General features: G+C 39.4%; 1 protein-coding gene across 3 annotated transcripts in view; it reads left to right on the top strand.

The window, feature by feature from the left end:
* Lamp2 (lysosome associated membrane protein 2) overlaps positions 1-21,155 on the top strand; it is a 50,859-nt gene that overhangs the window by 24,048 nt on the left and 5,656 nt on the right. The window contains exons 7-9 of one of the 3 annotated variants that reach the window (XM_021152776.2): positions 3,132-3,195; positions 4,011-4,175; positions 20,552-21,062. In XM_021152776.2, the coding sequence (XP_021008435.1) occupies positions 3,132-3,195; positions 4,011-4,175; positions 20,552-20,691 (369 nt within the window). In that variant the 3' untranslated portion in view covers positions 20,692-21,062. Of the gene's footprint in view, positions 1-3,131; positions 3,196-4,010; positions 4,176-6,577; positions 8,906-20,551; positions 21,063-21,155 lie in introns of those variants that run through there. The other 2 variants (XM_021152777.2, XM_029472999.2) reach the window with 2 other exon arrangements.

Here is a 21,155-nt window from a genome sequence, read left to right as displayed (position 1 = left end):
TTTGTGAAGATACATTTATTATGTGCATTGGTGTTTTGCCTGTATGCATATCTGAGTGAAGGCGCCAGATGCCATGAACTGGAATCACAGATAGCTGTAAGCTGTCATGTGGGTGCTGGGAACTGAACCCCGGGTCCTTGAAGAGCAGCCAGTGCTCCCAATTGCTGAGCCATCTTTTTTAGCCCCTGTTAACATTCTTATAGAATGTTTTCTTTATAGTATCTGTACTAGTAATAGCCAGCATTAATGAACATGGTTAGCTGTCTGTTTCTCTACGTCCTACATACAACCTCGAAGTAGTGTTAGGTAAAAATGTCTCAAGTTCATTGTCTGTGGCAGACATTCTTGCTTGGAATGCACAAGACCCTGAGATTGATCTCCAGAACCACAAAAATTGTATTTATTGTGAACATGCACAGTTTTGTTTTTGTTATTAAAATAAACAATACACTATTTTTTATACATTTATATTTAAGGATTATAGGTAATTTAGGGATGACTGAAAGTATATAGGAGCCACATGTAAATTCTAAGCAAATAGTACACCATTTTGAAAGGGGGACTTGGACTTCCTAGATTTTGGTATCCTGGTACTAATCCTTTGAGAATCTAAAGAACAGTTCCCTTGTTATCTATGTGTAAGTCCATCCATTGACTCATTAAATTAGTTGCCAGTGTGATGCTCTGGGGTTCCATCGTTAGCACTGTAAAAATTACAAAATAAAGAAAAAAAAGAATTAGCCTCTTCAATGTGTCCAGGATAGGCCTGCCTTCCCTTTTCTCTTGCTCTCCCTCTCATTCTCTTTTTCTCTCTTTCTCTCCCAATTGGGATTGAATTCAGAGCCTCACAGATGCTAAAGAAGCATGCGGCTACCTGGCTATATGCCTAGTGCCAGGCCAGATGTTAACACAAAGAGGAAGTTTAATGGAAAAGATGACATTTGAGGGCATTCAGGGATAGGTCAGATCTGTGCATACAGAGGTGAGGAGAAGTAGAAAAGTAGAGGTTGTCCCTGGATGAAGGAACATAATCAGTGCCAGTCCAGCTAGGAGGAGGATGGCGAGCTGTGTGTCCAGCTGAGAATATGAAGGGAGTTAGAACAAAGTTAGGAGTGCATCTTGAGTGCCAGGCAGAGCATTGGCTGAACAGAGGGAGGGCATAGTAAGAGGACACATCAAGCCCTCCATTACACTTGCTGCTGAAATGTCTCTCATTTCATTTTGCTCTCTTTGTCCCATATCTGCTTCTAGCCGTGGCTTCTCTTGTCTGGGTAGTTCAAAGGCCTCTTACCTAAGCTCCCCCTTTGTTTATCTCCCCTACATTAATCTTCCCAAAGCACAGCTCTTCCCATAAATCTTCAGTGATTGTGTTTTGCCAACAAGGTAACATCTAAAGGACAGAAGGGCAGCTCAAGCCCTTTCCTCCACGCAGTGAACTCTGCTCTCGCAGCTTGGATTTCACTCCATGAGCCTTCCTTCTCTCTGCTTTCATGCAATAGCTTGTGAAGTCTAAGAGCCCAGCAGTAACCAGTCCGAATGTTTGGAGCCAGACTTTGGGTTTAAATTCCAGCTCACTGATTGCTAATTGGCAGCAGTGGAGGAGGTCACTTAGCAACTCTGTGCTTGAATGACTCATCCTAAACTGGGCATAGTAACAGCATCAGTAGTATAGGGGTGTTGGAGCCAAGGCTGGTGGCACAGCTCTATACTCCCAGCTACTTGGGAGGTTGAGAGAAGAAGATTGCAAATTCAAGGTCAGTTTGCACTACTTGAGTTTAGTACTAGTTTGGGCAACTTAGTGAGACTCTGTCTCAAAATAGCAAACATAATGACTGAGGACATACAGCTCAGTGTCAGGATGCTTATCCAATGCCTGCAAAACGTTAGGGTCAATTTCCAGTGTCTCACACCCAGAAAGAATAATGGCTAGCACTTAGTTCTCAGTTGTTATTTAGGTAATGTTTCTTTCTGATTGATTACCTTTGCTTTTGCTCTTGCCATCTTGAACATATCCTTGATCCACTTGTTTCCTAACCAGATCCTGCCCACCCCCAATTCCTTATCCCTCAGCTGACATGAGGGATACATCTTCCCTTATTGGAGATGATTTTCTTGCCAAATTTCTAATTGGCCACTTTCGTTTTTTTTAAAGACAGGATTAACTTATTTGTGTATCTTTTTTTTTTTTTCAAGTCAAGGAACAAGCGGGTTACAACTCCAGGACTCATAAATGCTGAGCAAGCCCTCCACCACTGAGCTGTATCTTTAATTTCTTAAGGATCTATGTTTCCTCGCAGATTGCAAGCACTGGGAGGGCAAGATACAAGTCCGATTCATCTTGCTAGTCCCATGGAGCAGACATGTTACTTTGTGTATACTAAGCATGTAGACAATTAGAATGACTGGCTGATCAGTTAAATGCTTTAGAAAGATAGTTCAAAATATCCTATGTTGTATTTTATGAAGATCTAGAAAAGGGGATTTCAGTGCTTCAAATACAAACAGTTCTAAGGCAAGAGGAATGCCAATTGCCCTTTATTTGATTAGTATTTGATGTATGCATGTGTCAGAATATCACACTGAGCTCGATTAATACATATAATTAAGTACTGGGCATGGTGGTACACACCTTCAATCCTAGCACTTAGGAGGCAGAGGCAGTTGGATTTCTGTGAGTTGTAGGTTAGCTTGGTCTACATTGTGAGTTCCAGAACAGTCCTGGCTATGCCAGAAAAACCCTCTTTTGAAAACAAAATACATACAATTAACATATTTAGTGGGATGTGGTAGTGCAAGGCTTTGATCCAGCACTTGGGAGATAAAGGCAGGGGGATTGCTGAGTTGAGCTAGCCAAGTCTATATAGTAAGTTCCAGCTTATCAAAGGCTACATAGTGAGATACTGTTTCAAAATAAAAGTAAAATATATGTTCATAAAAAAATAAACTTCCCAACACTTGGGAGGCAGAGGCATGTGAGTCTCTGAGTGTGAAAAAGTTCCAGGACAGCCAGAGGGTATATAACAGAGAGACCCTGCCTCTAATAAACAGACAGACAGAAAGGCAGATAGACCAACTTTTTCTTTAGGCAGTTGTGATGATATGTTATTAACTAGAAGCTCTTTTTCAAACAGAAAAATGAAAAACGGTTCTATCTGAAGGAAGTGAATGTCTACATGTATTTGGCTAATGGCTCAGGTAAGCACAGCATTGGCTTGGAGGAGAAGAGTGGATTTTATGGAGGGAAAAGAAATACTAATTAGCTTATGACCAGATTGTGTCTTATGAAATAGTAGATGCTATGTAAAAATATTTCTTGATCACAGTTTACAATCTAATGTAGAACTACAGTGTTGTCTCCCTTGCAGAATCATCTTTTCAAAGTATGGTGGATGTTTGTTAGGGAAGCGACTAGATTTTAGGCTACTGAAAGCTCTGGAAAGATTAGAGAGAAGTGAATGAGGTGGTGCATGCCTGGGATTCCAGCCTTGGGAAGCAGAGACAGGAAGATCGTAAGTGGGAGGCCAGCCTGGGTTACATAGTGAGCCCTAGGTCAGTTGGGTCTATATAGTGATATCCTTCCTGTCTCAGAAAACAAAAGAAACAAGTGAATTTATTAATGACAACAGTTGGTTTTTTTTTTGGGGGGGGGCGGGGATGGTGTTGGTCAGAGCCTGACTGCAAACTCTTATACTTTACTAAAACGCCCTGAGTATTTGCAGAGCACAAAGATCTGAGAAAAAAAAAAAAAAAAAAAAAAAAAAAAAAAAGGTAGGTATGGCAATGTGCATTTGTGATTTCTGTGCTGGGGAGGCAGAGCCAGGTGGATCTCTGGAGCAAGCTCACCAGCTAGTCTAGCTTATTTTGCAGCTTTAAGCCAATGAAAGACCCTGTCTTCAAAACCAAGATGGACAGCATCTGAGAAACAGTGTACTCAAGGTTGTCCTCCAGCCAACCCCCCCTTAGTATTGATACACTAAGAAATTACTCACCTGCCTTTTTTTTTCCTGCAGCTTTCAACATTTCTAACAACAACCTTAGCTTCTGGGATGCCCCTCTGGGAAGTTCTTATATGTGCAACAAAGAGCAGGTGCTTTCTGTGTCTAGAGCATTTCAGATAAATACCTTTAACCTAAAGGTGCAACCTTTTAATGTGACAAAAGGAGAGTATTCTACAGGTAAGAAACAAACCTTATTCACTCTGTTCTTCTGTCACCCTATAGGTGGCCTTTCCTCTGAGTCAAGAGGATTCTGTACATGAACATAGAGAAACAAAAATGCCCCTCTTGATTCTGATAGAAAGTTCTTACAGCCTGGAACCAATTGTGTAACTCTTCATTTGGCTCATCATTTTGCTCAAAGCAGATACAGTTTTTGAAAACCTGAAAATAATTTGAAGTATTTAAGAATCCTTTTTAAGGAACAGGTACTCCCCTGGGGTTGAATTTGGGTGGGGATGGCACTTGGAGCTATAAGTACCTTACCTTACATCTGCCTTCTTGGGACCATCTTGGGGAACATTTTCATACCCATATGAAAACAATTTGGCTTGATTTTCTTAAGACCCAAGATACAGAGTCATAGCAAAGCCTCACACCCGTGAATTCATCTTGCTAGCCAGAGTGTCATATAGGGAGATCTGCAAGTACAATTTAGTTCAAATAAGGCGTTTTGAAGTCCTACTTTAGAAGGGCAAATGATGGCCTTTATTTGGGTTTTAATGAAATCCTCCTAGAGTTCATTATACTGTATTTGTATGGATACAAAAGATGTATTTGGCATTGCAAGATTAAGATTTGCATGACAGAAAGAAAAGTAGAGCAAATTCCTTAAGTGACTTATGCTTTTAAACCAATTACTTAAATTGGCAGTTTGTGGAGCAGAGCTTTGCTGAGCAGAGCTTTCCAGTCATTGCCATCCTTTCAAACAATTAATCGAGAGGCTTATAAGTAAACGGAGATGCTCTGTTTAAAGTGAATATGCTGTGAACGATTCAGCTGCCTTTGCAGTGCTAGGGAATACTACTTTGGCCTTGCTCAGGCCAAAAGAGACCTTTACCATTCTTGTGGGTAGAAAGGTTAATCGCAACTTCAAAAAATATCCAAGACTCCATTTCCTTTGCCAGAAGTGGTGACACGTGCTTAAAAACATAGTACTCAGCTGGTCAAGGCAGAGTCATCTGGGGTTCAAGGTCATCTTTGGCTGAAAATTCACTTGCAGGCCAACCTGGGGTGTATGAGATCCTGTTTCAAAGAAACAAAACCAGAATCCAATTCCTTTCTGTGTTTGTTTCCTTATAACTTTAATTATTTTGATCTTACAATAGATTTATTTTTGAAATCATCTAGCTCCCCTACATCATTATCCTAATTTGAGGTCTGATTTTGTGTTTAAAATTTAAAATCATTACTACTATTCGCAGTTCAGGTCTGTTTTATCTATCTAGTTGGCAGTGGCCTGAGATGAGCCAATAGTCTTTGCCTAATTTGAAAGGTTGGGTGCCAGAAAGATATATAACATTTAATACTGATATTGAATGCCTGATCTATTTATGGAACTAGGTTCTTGGTTGTGGGTAGCTATAAATATCACATCCAGGTAATACTTAAGTGTATTCAGGGAGGAAATAGAATTGCAGTCAGGTTGGAGTGTTGATTGGATTTTATTAGATCAGACTACTTGCTATAAATAGAAAAAAATAGCCTCTTTGGGTTGCTATTCTGAGCTAGATTGATAAAACATGTAGTAAACACACTCAAATTAGTAAGAGGTCCTAGTTTCTTAGCTCTTCCACCCACTGAAATCACATATTTTATGCCAGGGACAGAAGCTTTTTGTGAAACAGTTTCAACAGTGATTTCTCAAGCTTTGAGGTCATTTGGTCTGTGTGGCAACCTCTGCCGCTGTAGCTTGGGAACCTCCCTAGGCAGTTCATACAGATGAGTGTGGCTGTGTTCTAGTAAAACTTTAAGGATATGAAGATTTGAATTTCATGTAACTCCCACGTTTCACAAAAGACTGTCTTCTTTTCCAGTTGTTTAAAATTATTCATGTTATTTTTAGCTCTTTAGCCAGGTTTGGTACTTGGGCTATAGTTTGCTGATCTCTATTGTTAATGAACTCCAGAGCCAGCCTGATCGTTCAGTCCAGTAATATCCTAATTTCTATTTCCCCAGAGAGAGAGATACACTCTCCCACTTAGATGCTAAAATGGTTTTATATACATAGGCTTGGTTAGATCTTTTCATTTATGATAAAGTAATTCTCTCATCTTAGAAGTATATGTAACACAGTGTGTGCATATCATGTGATAACATTGTTTATTTAGAGTTTTAAATAAATCTGGATTATTCACACAAATAAATATTCATATGTACTCACAAATGAAAGGACAAATACACTTCAAGATTGTAGCTTTAACTGGTCATCACTTTCTATACTTTATCATAAAAAATATGCCTGCCTTTGTTGAAATTTCTTTTATAAGAGCATTTCTGACTTTTAAATCAGCATCTTTTACTTTTGGATATTTCTTTTTGATTATACTCATTATTTGTTACACACTTTTTCTCACCTACAGCCCAGGAGTGTTCGCTGGATGATGACACCATTCTAATACCAATTATAGTTGGTGCTGGTCTTTCAGGCTTGATTATCGTTATAGTGATTGCTTACCTAATTGGCAGAAGAAAGACCTATGCTGGATATCAGACTCTGTAACACTAATCCACATGTGATCTGTTACAAAACAATAAAGCAAGTACAAGTTCTCGCATGCAATACTATTGAAGGTATATTAGTTACAGTCCTGCTCTTAGATTGGGTGGTATAGTAGATCTCAAATTAAAACAAAAGAATTCCAAATACTATCAACTATAAATGAATCATATGATTTTAGTTTTCCTGAGTTTAAAACTACTATGGCAAAAGGCATGTACAAAATTATCTGGTTCTGTTTCACTGGTCTGGAGTTTTGAATGAGAACGTCCAGTGTAGGAAAAAGCCGGTTTCTTCTGCCTGCATGAGACTGAGTTTGGCCATCCTGATTTCCAGTGGATTTGTACTTGCTCCTTTTGCATTGCTTGTGACTTTTGTTTGCAGGTTGACTTAGCTACTTCGGCCTTGCTCCGTATTTGACCTATGAAAAAGGTATCAGTAGATTTGAGCAGAGCCCAGAGGTACCATGCTCTTGCCAGCAAAATTCTTTTCCCATGTTTTTGAATACATTTGTATTTAATGTGGCTGAAATGACAAAAACAAAAGTCCTAAATTTTAGAATAGATGTTATCTTTTTATTTAATCTTAAAAAAACCCTGGATGTTTCAATCTTTTAAATTGCAAGACACAAGGCAATTCCAACTGGGCATTTCAATCTGGTTTTAGGTGCTTTAGAGATAATTGCTAGGCAGTGCCAAATGAGGGCATTAGTGCTTGGTACCCAGAAATTGGCCTCTACATGCAGCAGTAAGATTGATGCAGATTTCTCTTGAACCTTCCAGTCTTCCTTCTTGGTGGTAATGTGCTTTGTTCTTTCCTTTTTTCCTTAAGAAGAAATGTTAGTATGTCTTAGAACCTAGATAACAAAGTGCACTTATGCTCATAAAATTGCTTGCACCTAATCCAAAAGTCATGGTCTTGCCTTAGTCCATTAACATGGTCTTCATTTCCAGTTTGCATTGACTGCTACAGCACTTACTAATTTGGCTTTTATGTTTAAATGGTTCTGTGATAATCAAAACTTAAATAGTTAATGTTCGTTGTGGTACTTTTCTATTCAGTTCTGTACTCAGAGATGGCACCAATTGTTCATTTACTATGCACCACCTACTGCTTATATAAGAGAACTAATTCTTTCAGCCCAATACTTAACACATCATGTATTCCTTGCAGCTTCTAGGACATCTTCCATATATGTATGGATGTGTACATACACATACATGTGTACATACTGGTATGGCCCAGCAAATATTTCTTAAGCTCTGCAGCCATATATAGAAGGTCCTTGTTATTTGGGGAGGGCAGATTAAATGCCTTTCATTCACAAGAAAATGAAGAGCTATCTGGGTTCCAAAATGCTGATGTTGAATACATGATATATATGCACACGTATAGGCACTTGCATGTTAGCATGTTCATGTCTGTGACTGTCTTTTGAGTTGTATAGGAGTGGCAGAGATTGTGTCACTTTAACTTGTTGTCGACTTAGCCTGAAAACCTTGCTAGTTCAGAATCCTACTCCTGACTGTCTTCTAGAGCAACAGGGAACTGCATGGCCAGCTTAAAGTACTTGTTACAAATGAATCAGAAATCTGATTTTAAAATACATTTTTCATTTTAATTGTTTTTGCATTTTGTTTTGTTAATCCTAAAAGGATGGATTGTGCTTTTAAGAATGTAAGTCTTATGTATTTGTCATGAATCAACAAAACAGCTTTTTAAAAAGACTAATTGGAACAAGTGGGTGGCACTGGCTTAATGCTGTTAATGTTTCTAAACGATTTTACATTTAGATTATATATCGGATTCATATTGAGATACCTCCAAAGCACTGTTTTATAGAAAGATCTGACTTCAATAAATATTTTTGTATTTTACATGGGCCAGTTTATGTACCGCTCTTTACACTATTATTTCCTATAGACAATACACACTGTCTTTGTAGTTTTGTAGTTTTGTTTTGTTTTACTGGCTTTGCTTCTTGATGGTAATACTCTGTCTGCTGTGGGATGTTTTCCACACTTTAGAATTTGTATAAGAAACTGGTCCATGTAAGTACTTTCCATGTTTTCTCTTCAAATGTTTAAAGTGCTAGCTGATGTACGTACGATATCTCTTCTCAGATATTTGCCTGTCTGTTTGCCCAACATTGCTTCTAAATCAATAAAGATTCTTTTATTTCTTAAGGAAATTTGCTCACATTTTTTCCCACTGCTTAAAAGTGAAGATTTTGTATATTACATGATGTCGATTAAAAAAAAAAAACAACTTAGAACAAGTGCTTAAGAATAGAAAGAACTAGATTGTTTCCAGTATATGTTGTCTGTATGCTACTCAGTCTGGAGAGAAAGTCCCATTTGTAAGGTTTGAGTGACACAAGGATGACTATGGCTGCAGAATAAGAATTACCTGAGACATGCATCTTCACCTAGGCCTCAGGTCTGGATGATTTTATTTGACAAGTCTGTTATAAGGAGAGAGAGAGACAGAGAGGGAGGGAGGGAGGGAGAGAGAGAGAGAGACAGACAGACAGAGACAGAGACAGACTCAGAGACAGAGACAGACTGAGACTGAGTGAGTGAGTGTGTGTGTGTGTAAGCATAAGCACTCTTGTGGAATCTAACTCACAGGTAAATAGTAATGGAGGATATTTATTTCATAGTCAAAGCTTCAGAGCATCTTCTTGGTACACTTTTCTTAATTCCCAAATTGAGGCTAACATTTCATATCCATAACACAAAGTGTCTCTTAAATTAGCTCACACTTGCTTTTTCAATCCCCATGTAATTTGCCAGTCATATTAGTATGTTATTATGCAAGATAATGTTGCAGTTCACCTGGCAGGTTTCCCCTGAGATCCTGAGGTAAGCCATGGCACTGCAGTTATCATGGTTCTCAATGCCACTGGTTCTCAATGCCACTGCCTCTACTGTGGGAGACTTTGGCCAAGTTTCTGAACTTCTTTAGGATGTTAGTCTCACAGCTTTCTTCATCTAGTGATTGTGGGTACTTTAAAATTCTGCTTTTTCTTACCTCTTTGAGTAATGCCTTTCATTTCAGAAAACTTAGGTGCATCTTTGAATCTTTTAGAAAGAGTCTTCTAAGATGCCACATGTTTTATTTCAAACACATACTTAAACTCTATGAATAATGTACCATTTTACATTGCCTGCATATTGTCAGGAAGAATTCTTAGAAGATTCATCTATTTTGAATATTATAACATTCCCATCTGTTTGTTTAGGTAGGTAAAGTTACATTGTCTTGGGTTCACGTCTCTTCTACTCATCTCCCTTTCTTCTACCTAGAAACCAAAATCCTGTTAGTAATCATTATATCTTGTCTTTGAAATTTGTGTAGACATATATAGATTATACTGAATAGCTTCAAATATTTTCTGTATACACATGCATGTACTTGTGTGTGTATATACTGTGTGTGCCTGTAAAGGCTACACATCTATGTTAGGGTTTTTGTGTGCTTTCCACCTTATATTTGGGTTTTTTTTTGAGTCAGGGTCTTTATTAATGTGGAGCTTGCTAGTTTTGCTAGACTGACTGGCCAGAGTGCTCATTGGCTCCAGTGACCATCTTCCCCCAGTGCTGCCCTGGGATTGCAGGTGCACACAGTGGATGGATGCTTGGTGTCTGAGCTTAGGTCCTCATGCTAACACAACATGTACTTTACCCACTGAGCTGGCTTTTCAGTGTCAGCTTCAAGTATCTGTTCATCTTCATGTGATAGATACACTTGTGGTTTGGAATGTAGATCTAAAAGAAATCTAAGTATGGTGTTACATTAGAGGTGAGTCACGAATTTACTGTTTAAAAAGCAATCTTAATTAGTTTTTTTTTTCCCCGAGACAGGGTTTCTCTGTATAGTCCTGGCTGTCCTGGAACTCACTTTGTAGACCAGGCTGGCCTCGAACTCAGAAATCCCCCTGCCTCTGCCTCCCTAGTGCTGGGATTAAAGGCATGCTCCACCACGTCCGGCCTTAATTAGTTTTTAAGAGAAGTTTTATATTTCTTTTTTTATTAGATATTTTCTTTATATACATTTCAAATGCTATCCCGAAAGTTCCCTATACCCTTCCCCCCCCGCCCTGCTCCCCTACCCACCTGCTCCTACTTCTTGGCCCTGGCATTCCACTGTACTGGGGCATATAAAGTTTGCAATACCAAGGGGCCTCTCTTCCAAGTGATGGCCTACTAAGGCCATCTTCTGATACATATGCAGCTAAATATACTAGCTTTGGGGGTACTGGTTAGTTCATATTGTTGTTCCACCTATAGGGTTGGAGACCCCTTCAGCTCCTTGGGTGCTTTCTCTACCTTCTCCATTGGGGGCCCTGTATTCCATCTTATAGCTGACTGTGAGCATCCACTTCTGTGTTTGCCAGGCACTGGCATAGCCTCATAGGAGACAGCTATACCAGGGTCCCTTCAGCAAAATATTGCTGGCATATGCAATAGTGTCTGGGTTTGGTGGCTGATTATGGGATGGATCCCTGGGTGGGGTAGTCTCTGGATAGTCCATTCTTTCCTCTTAGCTCCAAACCTTGTCTCTGTAACTCCTTTGATGGGTATTTTGTTCCCTATTCTAAGGTGGAATGAAGTATCCACCTATTGGTCTTCCCTCTTCTTGATTTTCTTATGTTTTGCAAATTGTATCTTGGGTGTTCTATGTTTCTGGGCTAATATCCACTTATCAGGGAGTGCATATCTAATGACTTCTTTTGTGATTGGGTTACCTCACTAAGGATGATATCTTCCAGACCCATCCATTTGTCCAAGAATTTCATAAATCCATTGTTTTTAATAGCTGAGTGGTACTTCATTGTGTAAATGTACATTTTCTGTATCCATTCTTCTGTTGAGGGACATCTGGGTTCTTTCCAGTTTCTGGCTATTAAAAAATAAGGCTGCTTTATATATATTGGATATTAGTCCTCCCCTATCTGATTTAGGATAGGTAAAGGTCCTTTCCCAATCTGTTGGTGGTCTTTTTGTCTTATTGACGGTGTCTTTTGCCTTACAGAAGCTTTGCAGTTTTATGAGGTCCCATTTGTCAATTCTTGATCTTACAGCACAAACCATTGCTGTTCTATTCAGGAATTTTCCCCCTGTGCCCATATCTTCGAGGGTTTTCCCTACTTTCTCCTCAGTAAGTTTCAGTGTCTCTAGTTTTATGTGGAGTTCTTTAATCCACTTAGATTTGACCTTATTACAAGGAGATAGGAATGGATCAATTCGCATTCTTCTACATGATAACCGCCAGTTGTGCCAGCACCATTTGTTGAAAATGCTGTCTTTCTTCCACTGGATGGTTTTAGCTCCCTTGTCAAAGATCAAGTGACCATAGGTGTGTGGGTTCATCTCTGGGTCTTCAATTCTATTCCATTGGTCTACTTGTCTGTCGCTATACCAGTACCATGCAGTTTTTATCACAATTGCTCTGTAGTACAGCTTTAGGTCAGGCATGGTGATTCCACCAGAGGTTCTTTTATCCTTGAGAAGAGTTTTTGCTATCCTAGGCTTTTTGTTATTCCAGATGAATCTGCAGATTGCCCTTTCTAATTTGTTGAAGAATTGAGTTGGAATTTTGATGGGGATTGCATTGAATCTGTAGATTGCTTTTGGCAAGATAGCCATTTTTACAATGTTGATCCTGCCAATCCATGAGCATGGGAGATCTTTCCATCTTCTGAGATCTTCTTTCTTTCTTCAGAGACTTGAAGTTTTTATCATACAGATCTTTCACTTCCTTAGTTAGAGTCATGTTGAATAGGTAGGGAGAGAGTGGGCAGCCTTGTCTAGTCCCTGATTTTAGTGGGATTGCTTCCAGCTTCTTACCATTTACTTTGATGTTGGCTACTGGTTTGCTGTAGATTGCTTTTATCATGTTTAGGTATGGGCCTTGAATTCCTGATCTTTCCAAGACTTTTATCATGAATGGGTGTTGGATTTTGTCAAATGCTTTTTCAGCATCTAACGAGATGATCATGTGGTTTTTGTCTTTGCGTTTGTTTATATACTGGGTTACGTTGATGGATTTCTGTATATTGAACGTTCCCTGCATCCCTGGGATGAAACCTACTTGGTCAGGATGGATGGTTTTTTTGATGTGTTCTTGGATTTGGTTAGCGAGAACTTTATTGAGGATTTCTGCATTGATATTCATAAGGGAAATTGGTCTAAAGTTCTCTATCTTTGTTGGATCTTTTTGTGGTTTAGGTATCAGAGTAATTGTAGCTTCATAGAATGAGTTGGGTAGAGTACCTTCTGTTTCTATTTAGTGGAATAGTTTGTGAAGAACTGGGATTAGATCTTCTTTGAAGGTCTGATAGAACTCTGTACTAAACCCATTTGTTCCTGGGCTTTTTTTGGTTGGGAGACTATTAATGACTGCTTCTATTTCTTTAGGGGTATAGGACTGTTTAGATCATTAACCTGATCCTGATTTAACTTTGGTACCTGGTATCTATCTAGAAATTTGTCCATTTCATCCAGGTTCTTCAGTTTTGTTGAGTATAGCCTTTTGTAGAAGGATCTCATGGTGTTTTGATTTCTTCAGGTTCTGTTGTTATGTCTCCCTTTTCATTTCTGATTTTGTTAATTAGGATGCCATCCCTGTGCCCTTTAGTGAGTCTGGCTAAGGGTTTATCTATCTTGTTGATTTTCTCAAAGAACCAACTCTTGGTTTGGTTGATTCTTTGAATAGATCTTTTTGTTTCCACTTGGTTGATTTCACCCCTGAGTTTGATTATTTCCTGCCTTCTACTCCTCTTGGGTGAATTTGCTTCCTTTTGTTCTAAATCTTTTAGGTATGCTGTCAAGCTGCTAGTGTACGCTCTCTCTAGTTTCTTTTTGGAGGCACTCTCGGCTATGAGTTTTCCTCTTAGGACTGCCTTCATTGTGTCCCATTAGTTTGGGTATGTTGTGGCTTCATTTTCATTAAACTCTAAAACGTCTTTAATTTCTTTATTTCATCCTTGACCAAGGAATCATTGAGCAGAGTGTTGTTCAGTTTCCACGTGAATGTTGGCTTTGTATTATTTATGTTGTTATTGAAGATCAGCCCTAGTCTGTGGTGATCAGATAGGATGCATGGGATAATTTCAGTATTTTTGTATCTGTGGAGGCCTGTTTTATATGGTCAATTTTGGAGGAGGTACCATGTGGCGCTGAGAAGAAGGTATATCCTTTTGTTTTAGGATAAAATGTTCTGTAGATATCTGTTAAATCCATTTGTTTCATAACTTCTGTTAGTGTCCACGTGTCTCTGTTTAGTTTCTGTTTCCAGGATCTGTCCTTTGGTGAGAGTGGGGTGTTGAACTCTCCCACTATTATTGTTTGAAGTTCAATGTGTGCTTTTATCTTTATTAAAGTTTCTTTAATCAATGTGGCTACCCTTGCATTTGGAGCATAGATATTCAGAATTGAGAGTTATCTTGGTAGATTTTACCTTTGAGTATGAAGTGCCCCTCCTTGTCTTTTTTGATAACTTTGGGTTGGAAGTCAATTTTATTTGATATTAGAATGGCTACTTCAGCTTGTTTCTTCGGACCATTTGCTTGGAAAATTGTTTTCCAGCCTTTCATTCTGAGGTAGTGTCTGTCCTTTTCCCTGAGGTGGGTTTCCTGTAAGCAACAAAATGTTGGGTCCTGTTTGTGTAGCCAGTCTATATCTTTTTATTGGCGAATCGAGTCCATTGATATTAAGAGATATTAAGGAAAAGTAATTGTTGCTTTCTGTTATTTTTGTTGTTAATGTTGGGATTCTGTTCTTTCGGCTGTCGTTTAGGTTTGTTGAGGGATTACTTTCTTGCTTTTTCTAGGGCATGGTTTCTGTTCTTGTATTGGTTTATTTCTGTTATTATCCTTTGAAGGGCTGGATTCATGGAAAGGTATTGTGTGAATTTGGTTTTAACATGGAATATTTTGGTTTCTCCATCTATGGTAATTGAGAGTTTTCTGGGTATAGTAGCCTGGACTGGCATTTGTGTTCTCTTAGGGTCTGTAAAACATCTGTCCAGGCTCTTCTGGCTTTCATAGTCTCTGGTGAGAAGTCTGGTGTAATTCTGATAGGCTTGCCTTTATATGTTACTTGACCATTTTCCCCTTACTGCTTTTAATATCTTTATTTATTTTAATATCTTTATTTAGTGCATTTGTTCTGATTATTATGTGTCAGGAGGAATTTCTTTTCTGGTCCAGTCTATTTGGAGTTCTGTAGGCTTCTTGTATGTAAATGGGCATCTCTTTCTTTAGGTTTGGGAAGTTTTCTTCTATAATTTTGTTGAAGATATTTGCTGGCCCTTTAAGTTGAAAATCTTCATTCTCATCTACTCCTATTATCTGTAGGTTTGGTCTTCTCATTGTGTCCTGGATTTCCTGGATGTTTTGAGTTAGGATCTTTTTGCATTTTCCATTTTCTTTGATTGTTGTGCCGATGTTCTCTATGGAATCTTATGCACCTGAGATTCTCTCTTCCATCTCTTGTTTTCTGTTGCTGATGCTCGCATCTATGGTTCCAGATTTCTTCCTTAGGGTTTCTATCTCCAGCATTGTCTCACTTTGGGTTTCCTTTATTGTTTTCTACTTCCCTTTTTAGGTCTTGTATGGTTTTGTTCAATTCCATCACCTGTTTGGTTGTGTTTTCCTGTATTTCTTTAAGGACTTCTACCTCTTTAGCAGTGTTTTCCTGTATTTCTTTAAGTGAGTTATTAAAGCCCTTCTTGATGTCCTCTACCAGCATCACGAGATATGATTTTAAATCCGAGTCTTGCTTTTCGGGTGTGTTTGGGTATCCAGGACTGGCTGAGGTGGGAGTTCTGGGTTCTGATGATGGTGAGTGGTCTTGGTTTCTATTGGTAAGATTCTTAGGTTTGCCTTTCACCATCTGGTAAACCCTGGAGTTAGTTGTTATAGTTATCTCTGGTTGGATCTTGTTCCTCCTGTGATTCTGTTAGCCTCTCTCAGCAGACCTGGGAGTACAGCTCTCTCCTGAATCTCAGTGGTCAGAATACTCTCTGCAGGCAAGCTCTCCTCTTGCAGGGAAGGTGCACAGATATGTGGCGTTCTGACCTGCCTCTTGGCTGAAGATGAAGGCCTGAAACAGGGCCTGTCCCAGAAGATGTGTTACCTCTGCAGTCTGCATGCTCATCTGAGCAGACTGGTTCCCGAGGGACCGGGGGAGGTGTGTCTGTTGGGGGGGGGAACGACACAAGATGGCTCTCTCACCTTCTCTGGTGGTCAGAGCCCTCTGGGCAGACACCTCTCCTCTGGAGGGGAAGGTGGTGCCCGGATGTCTAGAGCCCGAAAAGGGGTCTGTCCCAGAAGCTGTGTTGCTTCTGTAGTAGTACTCTCACCTGTGCAGACTAGACTCTGAGGGACCCGGGACCCAAGATGGCTCCCTCCCCTGCTCCGAAAGAGCCCTCCCAGGCGGACACCTCTCCTTTGATGGGGAAAGTGCCTGGACATGTGGAGCCCAAAACGGGGTCTGTCCCAGAAGCTGTGTTGCTTCTGCAGTCTGCTCACTCACCCTTTGCAGTCTGTGAGCTGACCTGTGCAGATTGGTCTCTGAGGGACCCGGGACCCAGGTTTTTTTTTTTTTTAAACAGTGTTTATTGTCTTGGAACTCACTCTGATCTGGAACTCAAAAGATTCTCCTGCCTCTGCTTCCTGAGTGCTGGGATCAAAGGTGTGTGTCCCTCCCACAGTCTTTACATTTTTTTGTTGCTCCTGTGGCTCTCACACCTCTTCACAAGGGTGGGTGTTTCTCAGTGATAGGACACTTTCTTAGCATGTGTCAGGCCCTGAGTTCAATTTGAAGTGATGGAGGTGAGGTTGTAGGGGTGGGGGTGGAGAATCTTGACAGTCAGGCACAATGCCACACACTCCTTTATTTGCAGCACTTGGGACATAACCAGGCAGATCTCTGCAAGTTCAAGCCCAACCTGGAATACATAGTGAGTTTTGAGTCAAACAAGATGGCACAGGGAGACCCTGTCTCAAAAAAAAATCCCCCAAATACAGTTTTTTTTTCCAGGAACATTTTCATTGTAATATTAAGTGTACGTTAGTCAAATAGCTGCACTCAAATTGGCCTACATAATGAATATTTTTCTTCAGGACACACTTCTATTAGCATGAACTGTTTTAGTGGTATAGCACATCCATAATCAGCACTTTGAAGGTGGAGACAGATCAGGATTTCTGGGTCATCCATGGCCACATAGCAAAATTGAGTTCAATTTGGACTGCATGAAATCCTGTTTCAAAAACAGCAGAGAACAGAGTAAAAAAAACTTTTAAAATCAGATTTTGTTTCAGTTACCTACAGATTCTTTCAAGTTGAATTTATAAAATCAATAGTCATTATAAATTAGTATTCCATATACTAATTGTGCATTTTAAGTAAATGACAGCATCTAGAGAGATCTTTGTATTAGTGGAATTGACTTTTTGATTTGCTCTGGGAATATTTGTCTTACATGAAAGCCTTATTGGCAGTATTTATGAAAGTCATCTCAGTATTAGGTCAAACACCCAATCTGGGAAAGAGAGGACTGTTGAGACTTTTTGCCAAAATAAGAAATTAATCTACTAATGATTTTTTTAAAATCCAAGAGGTATTAAATCCAAGGCATAATACTTTATGGTATATGCCACCAAATAGTTTATAGACTGAGTGGTAATGTGGGAAGTTGAAGGGGCGGAGTTAACTGGGAACTCTTTAGTACCAACAGTTCTCAAGTCAAATCCAGCATCATCGACTCTCTGGATTCTTAATAGAACATAGTTTAAAATGACCATCAAGTTGGCAGCCAAAGTCAATGTCAAAATCTCTATAAACTCTAGGATTGCATCTTGTTTCCAGATACTGCTCCAGAGGCTGGCAGTCAGAGTAGAGCTTGGTACATTTTGTGATTGCAGAGCATAGTCAGCACCGCATTGCAGCCTCCTTTTTCTTTTCTCTTTCCTTTCTCTCCTTTTTTTTTTCCTGTATATGAGTTTTTGCCTGTGCATATGTATGTGTACCACTTGTATGCCTTTTGAATAAAGAAGAGGGCATCAGATCCCCTGGAACAGGAGTTATGAATAGTTGTGAGCTACCATGTGGATGCTGGGAATCAAACCCAGGTCCTCTGAAGAACAGCTAGTGCTGCTCTTAACTCTAATCCTCTTCATTCTTATCTTAGCATAATCCTAATAGACTTACTTAACTGTGTAATTTATCAACCTCTGGTAGAGTCCAACCCCTGGAAGAAAACATTAAGCAACATGAAGCAAGGGAGTGGGTAATACTGTTAAGTGGTGTTTCAGCATCCTGATTCTCTTTGTATGCCTTTGCAAGTGTCTTAGTTCTCCATCCTTCCCTGTAGTCAGTCATATTAGACTTTTCATGATCAGTTCTTCTGGAATCTTATTCCTCCTAGGTCCTAGGAAACCTTCTATCAAACATCTTCAACATGTCATTATTAGCCTTGCTCTTTAAAACATTTTTTTTAACTAAATATAAGTATCTTTTCAAACTGGAGATGGTAATAAAAGACCCTAACTTCTAAAAACCTCCAAAGTCTGCATTCATAAAGGGGAGCTATTACTTTGTGTTGTAATGTATAATGTATAATACTCTGTATTATAATGTATAATATATAATGCTGTTCATTAGCCTTGTTCTTTTTATGAACATTTATCTCATCTTACAAACAAATTTATCTATTCCAGATGCTACCTTTTCTTTAAGTCCCTATTCTAAGCACCCCATGCTGTCTTTTTCTTAATCTTAAATTTATAAAGAAGACTCTCTTCTTAGTCCTTGATGTTGTGACTGATCGTTAGCTATTCACTTGCCATTCAGTTGTCTCTGCAGCAGTTTGACTCATAACTCATCCTGCACATTGCTAGATCCTATAGGCATTGTTTTAGAATTCTCTAACATGTTAAATTCTTCTCCCATGACAAAGGGAGCTCTCCCCTTCCTGAGCTGTGACACCATCTTCTACCTGCCTTTCCTACGTCTATTTTTATACCTTAGTCCCTCAAATATTAGTATTCCTAGGGGTTTTCTCTCTGGTCCCTTTTCAGTTTACTCATTCCAGTTTATTGATGTTTTGTTTGGAACCTAGATGTCTTGTTTTCTTAGTGTTTTAAAAATGCTACACAGACTATTTCATTATGATGGTTTCCCACACACTCATTCTTGCTGCTGCTATCCGCTCCCCCTCCCCTGCTTTCACGTTACATGTATTACATTACTTCCTTAAAAGTCCTTTTCTCAGTCTGTCAATCTAGTTTCATGACTACATACAAACTAAAATACAGTATCAGAAATTAGGGTATTCGTCTTTGAGTCTGCCTTATTTTGCTCAACATGCTAATATTAGTTTGATCAATTTGACTTAAAATGGCATGATTTCATTTTTATTTATAGCCATATAAAATGCTATTGTATATATGCACCACATTTTCTTCATCTAGTCACCCTTTCGTAGACATCTAGACTGTTTCCTACTGTGAATTAGTTTACTACTATGTGTACAGTGCAGCAGTAAATACAGATGTACAGGTATTTGTGGTAGGATAGACCCCTTTAGGTATGTACTCACGAATGGTATAGCTCAGGACACAAACATCTTAAATTCAACCCCAAACTGAGTATCTCCCTTTTCTACATATTTCCTTTTATGATCGATCTCACTTATCTTCAGTAACTACAAATGCAACATGACTAAAATGTTCCTCTCCTCTCCTCTCCTCTCCTCTCCTCTCCTCTCCTCTCCTCTCCTCTCCTCTCCTCTCCTCTCCTCTCCTCTCCTCTCCTCTCCTCTCCTCTCCTCTCCTCTCCTCTCCTCTCCTCTCCTCTCCCTCCCCTCCCCTCCCCTCCCCTCCCCTCCCCTCCCCTCCCCTCCCCTCCCCTCCCCTCCCCTCCCCTCCCCTCCCCTCCCCTCCCCTCCCCTCCCCTCCCCTCCCCTCCCCTCCCCTCCCTTCTCCTTCTCCTTCTCCTTCTCCTTCTCCTTCTCTCTCCCTCTCTCTCTCCTCCCTCCCTCTTTCTTTCTTTCTTTCTTTCTTTCTTTCTTTTTTTGGTTTTTTGGTTTTTTGGTTTTTTGGTTTTTCTAGACAGGGTTTCTCTGTGTTCCCCAGGCTGTCCTGGAACTAACTGTAGACCAGGCTGGCCTCAAATTTAGAAATTCGCCTGCCTCTGCCTCCCAAGTGCTGGGATTAAAGGTGGCGCCACCATGCCCGACTTCTTCCTTCCTTCCTTCTTTCTTTTTGAGGAAACTTGATACTGATTTCTATGGTTGCTAAAATAGAACATTCCTACCAATAGTGAATAAATACCCTTTTTTTTCCCTCAACTACATAAACAGCATGAAGCCAGCAGGGCCAGATTAATCATCTTTCCTTATTACTAAGTGATCTCACATCCTCTGCATTGAGCTCTGTGTCTGCTTTATACACGTGTTTATTTGGTGAGTTAGTACCGAGGATTCAATGTCATAGTTAGCTCTGGAAACTCCAGGCTGATCAAGGGAAAGCAAATTTCTATAAGAAGCCTGGGAGTGTGTTCTCACTATACATATTTTCTCCCCAATGACTACTTTTTATTTTATGAAGGGGAACTGCATAGAAGTACTTGTTTTTTGTTTTTGCTTGAAAAAAAAACTTTTGGTGCAACATCTCATGAAATCATATCACTACTGATAATGAATGCCAATGACTTTACTTGATGTAAAAATCTGTATGCAGGGTGAAGGGCTGTCATTTTAACTTAAATTGAGACATATGAAATGCCATTGTTTCTGTTCTCAATTGTCCTTTCTCCACATCCAGCTCAAGACTGCAGTGCAGATGAAGACAACTTCCTTGTGCCCATAGCGGTGGGAGCAGCTCTGGGAGGAGTACTTATTCTAGTGTTGCTGGCTTACTTTATTGGTCTCAAGCGCCATCATACTGGATATGAGCAATTTTAGTACCTGCAATCCGATTGATTATATTACAAAATACATACAAAAAAACAAAGTTGTCTTACCTGTCAGTGTATGAAGCACTTTGCTCCTTAAGACAGACACCTTGGAACTTTCATTCGGAAATCAGTCCCCGCAGTTTGAGATAAGTCTTTTTTTGAAAAAAATTTTTTTCTCTGATCTGCTTAAAATGCAGATTGGCTTTAAAAAGAAAAGAAAACGAACACACATATGCAATGTTTTAAGGTCTGTCTTAAGAAGCTTTGGCCAAATTGGGATCCTAACCTAAGATGCCTTAAACTTATTAACATGACCATTATAAGAAAAGATATATGGAGTTGTATCTTACTGGAATTAATAAACACTGCTTGACCACCGGTGTTCTGTTTCAATTTGTAACAGCTGTCCTAATTTAAACTCACCACTACTAGCCTTTGCATATACTTAAAATACCTATCAGATATTCGTAG

Source organism: Mus caroli, unplaced genomic scaffold (genome assembly GCF_978045245.1).
Source record: "Mus caroli unplaced genomic scaffold, Mus_caroli_1 scaffold_5, whole genome shotgun sequence".
Taxonomy (NCBI): Eukaryota; Metazoa; Chordata; class Mammalia; order Rodentia; family Muridae; genus Mus; species Mus caroli.
Note: the sequence above shows the minus strand (reverse complement) of the source record. Positions and strands in the feature narration are given on the sequence as shown.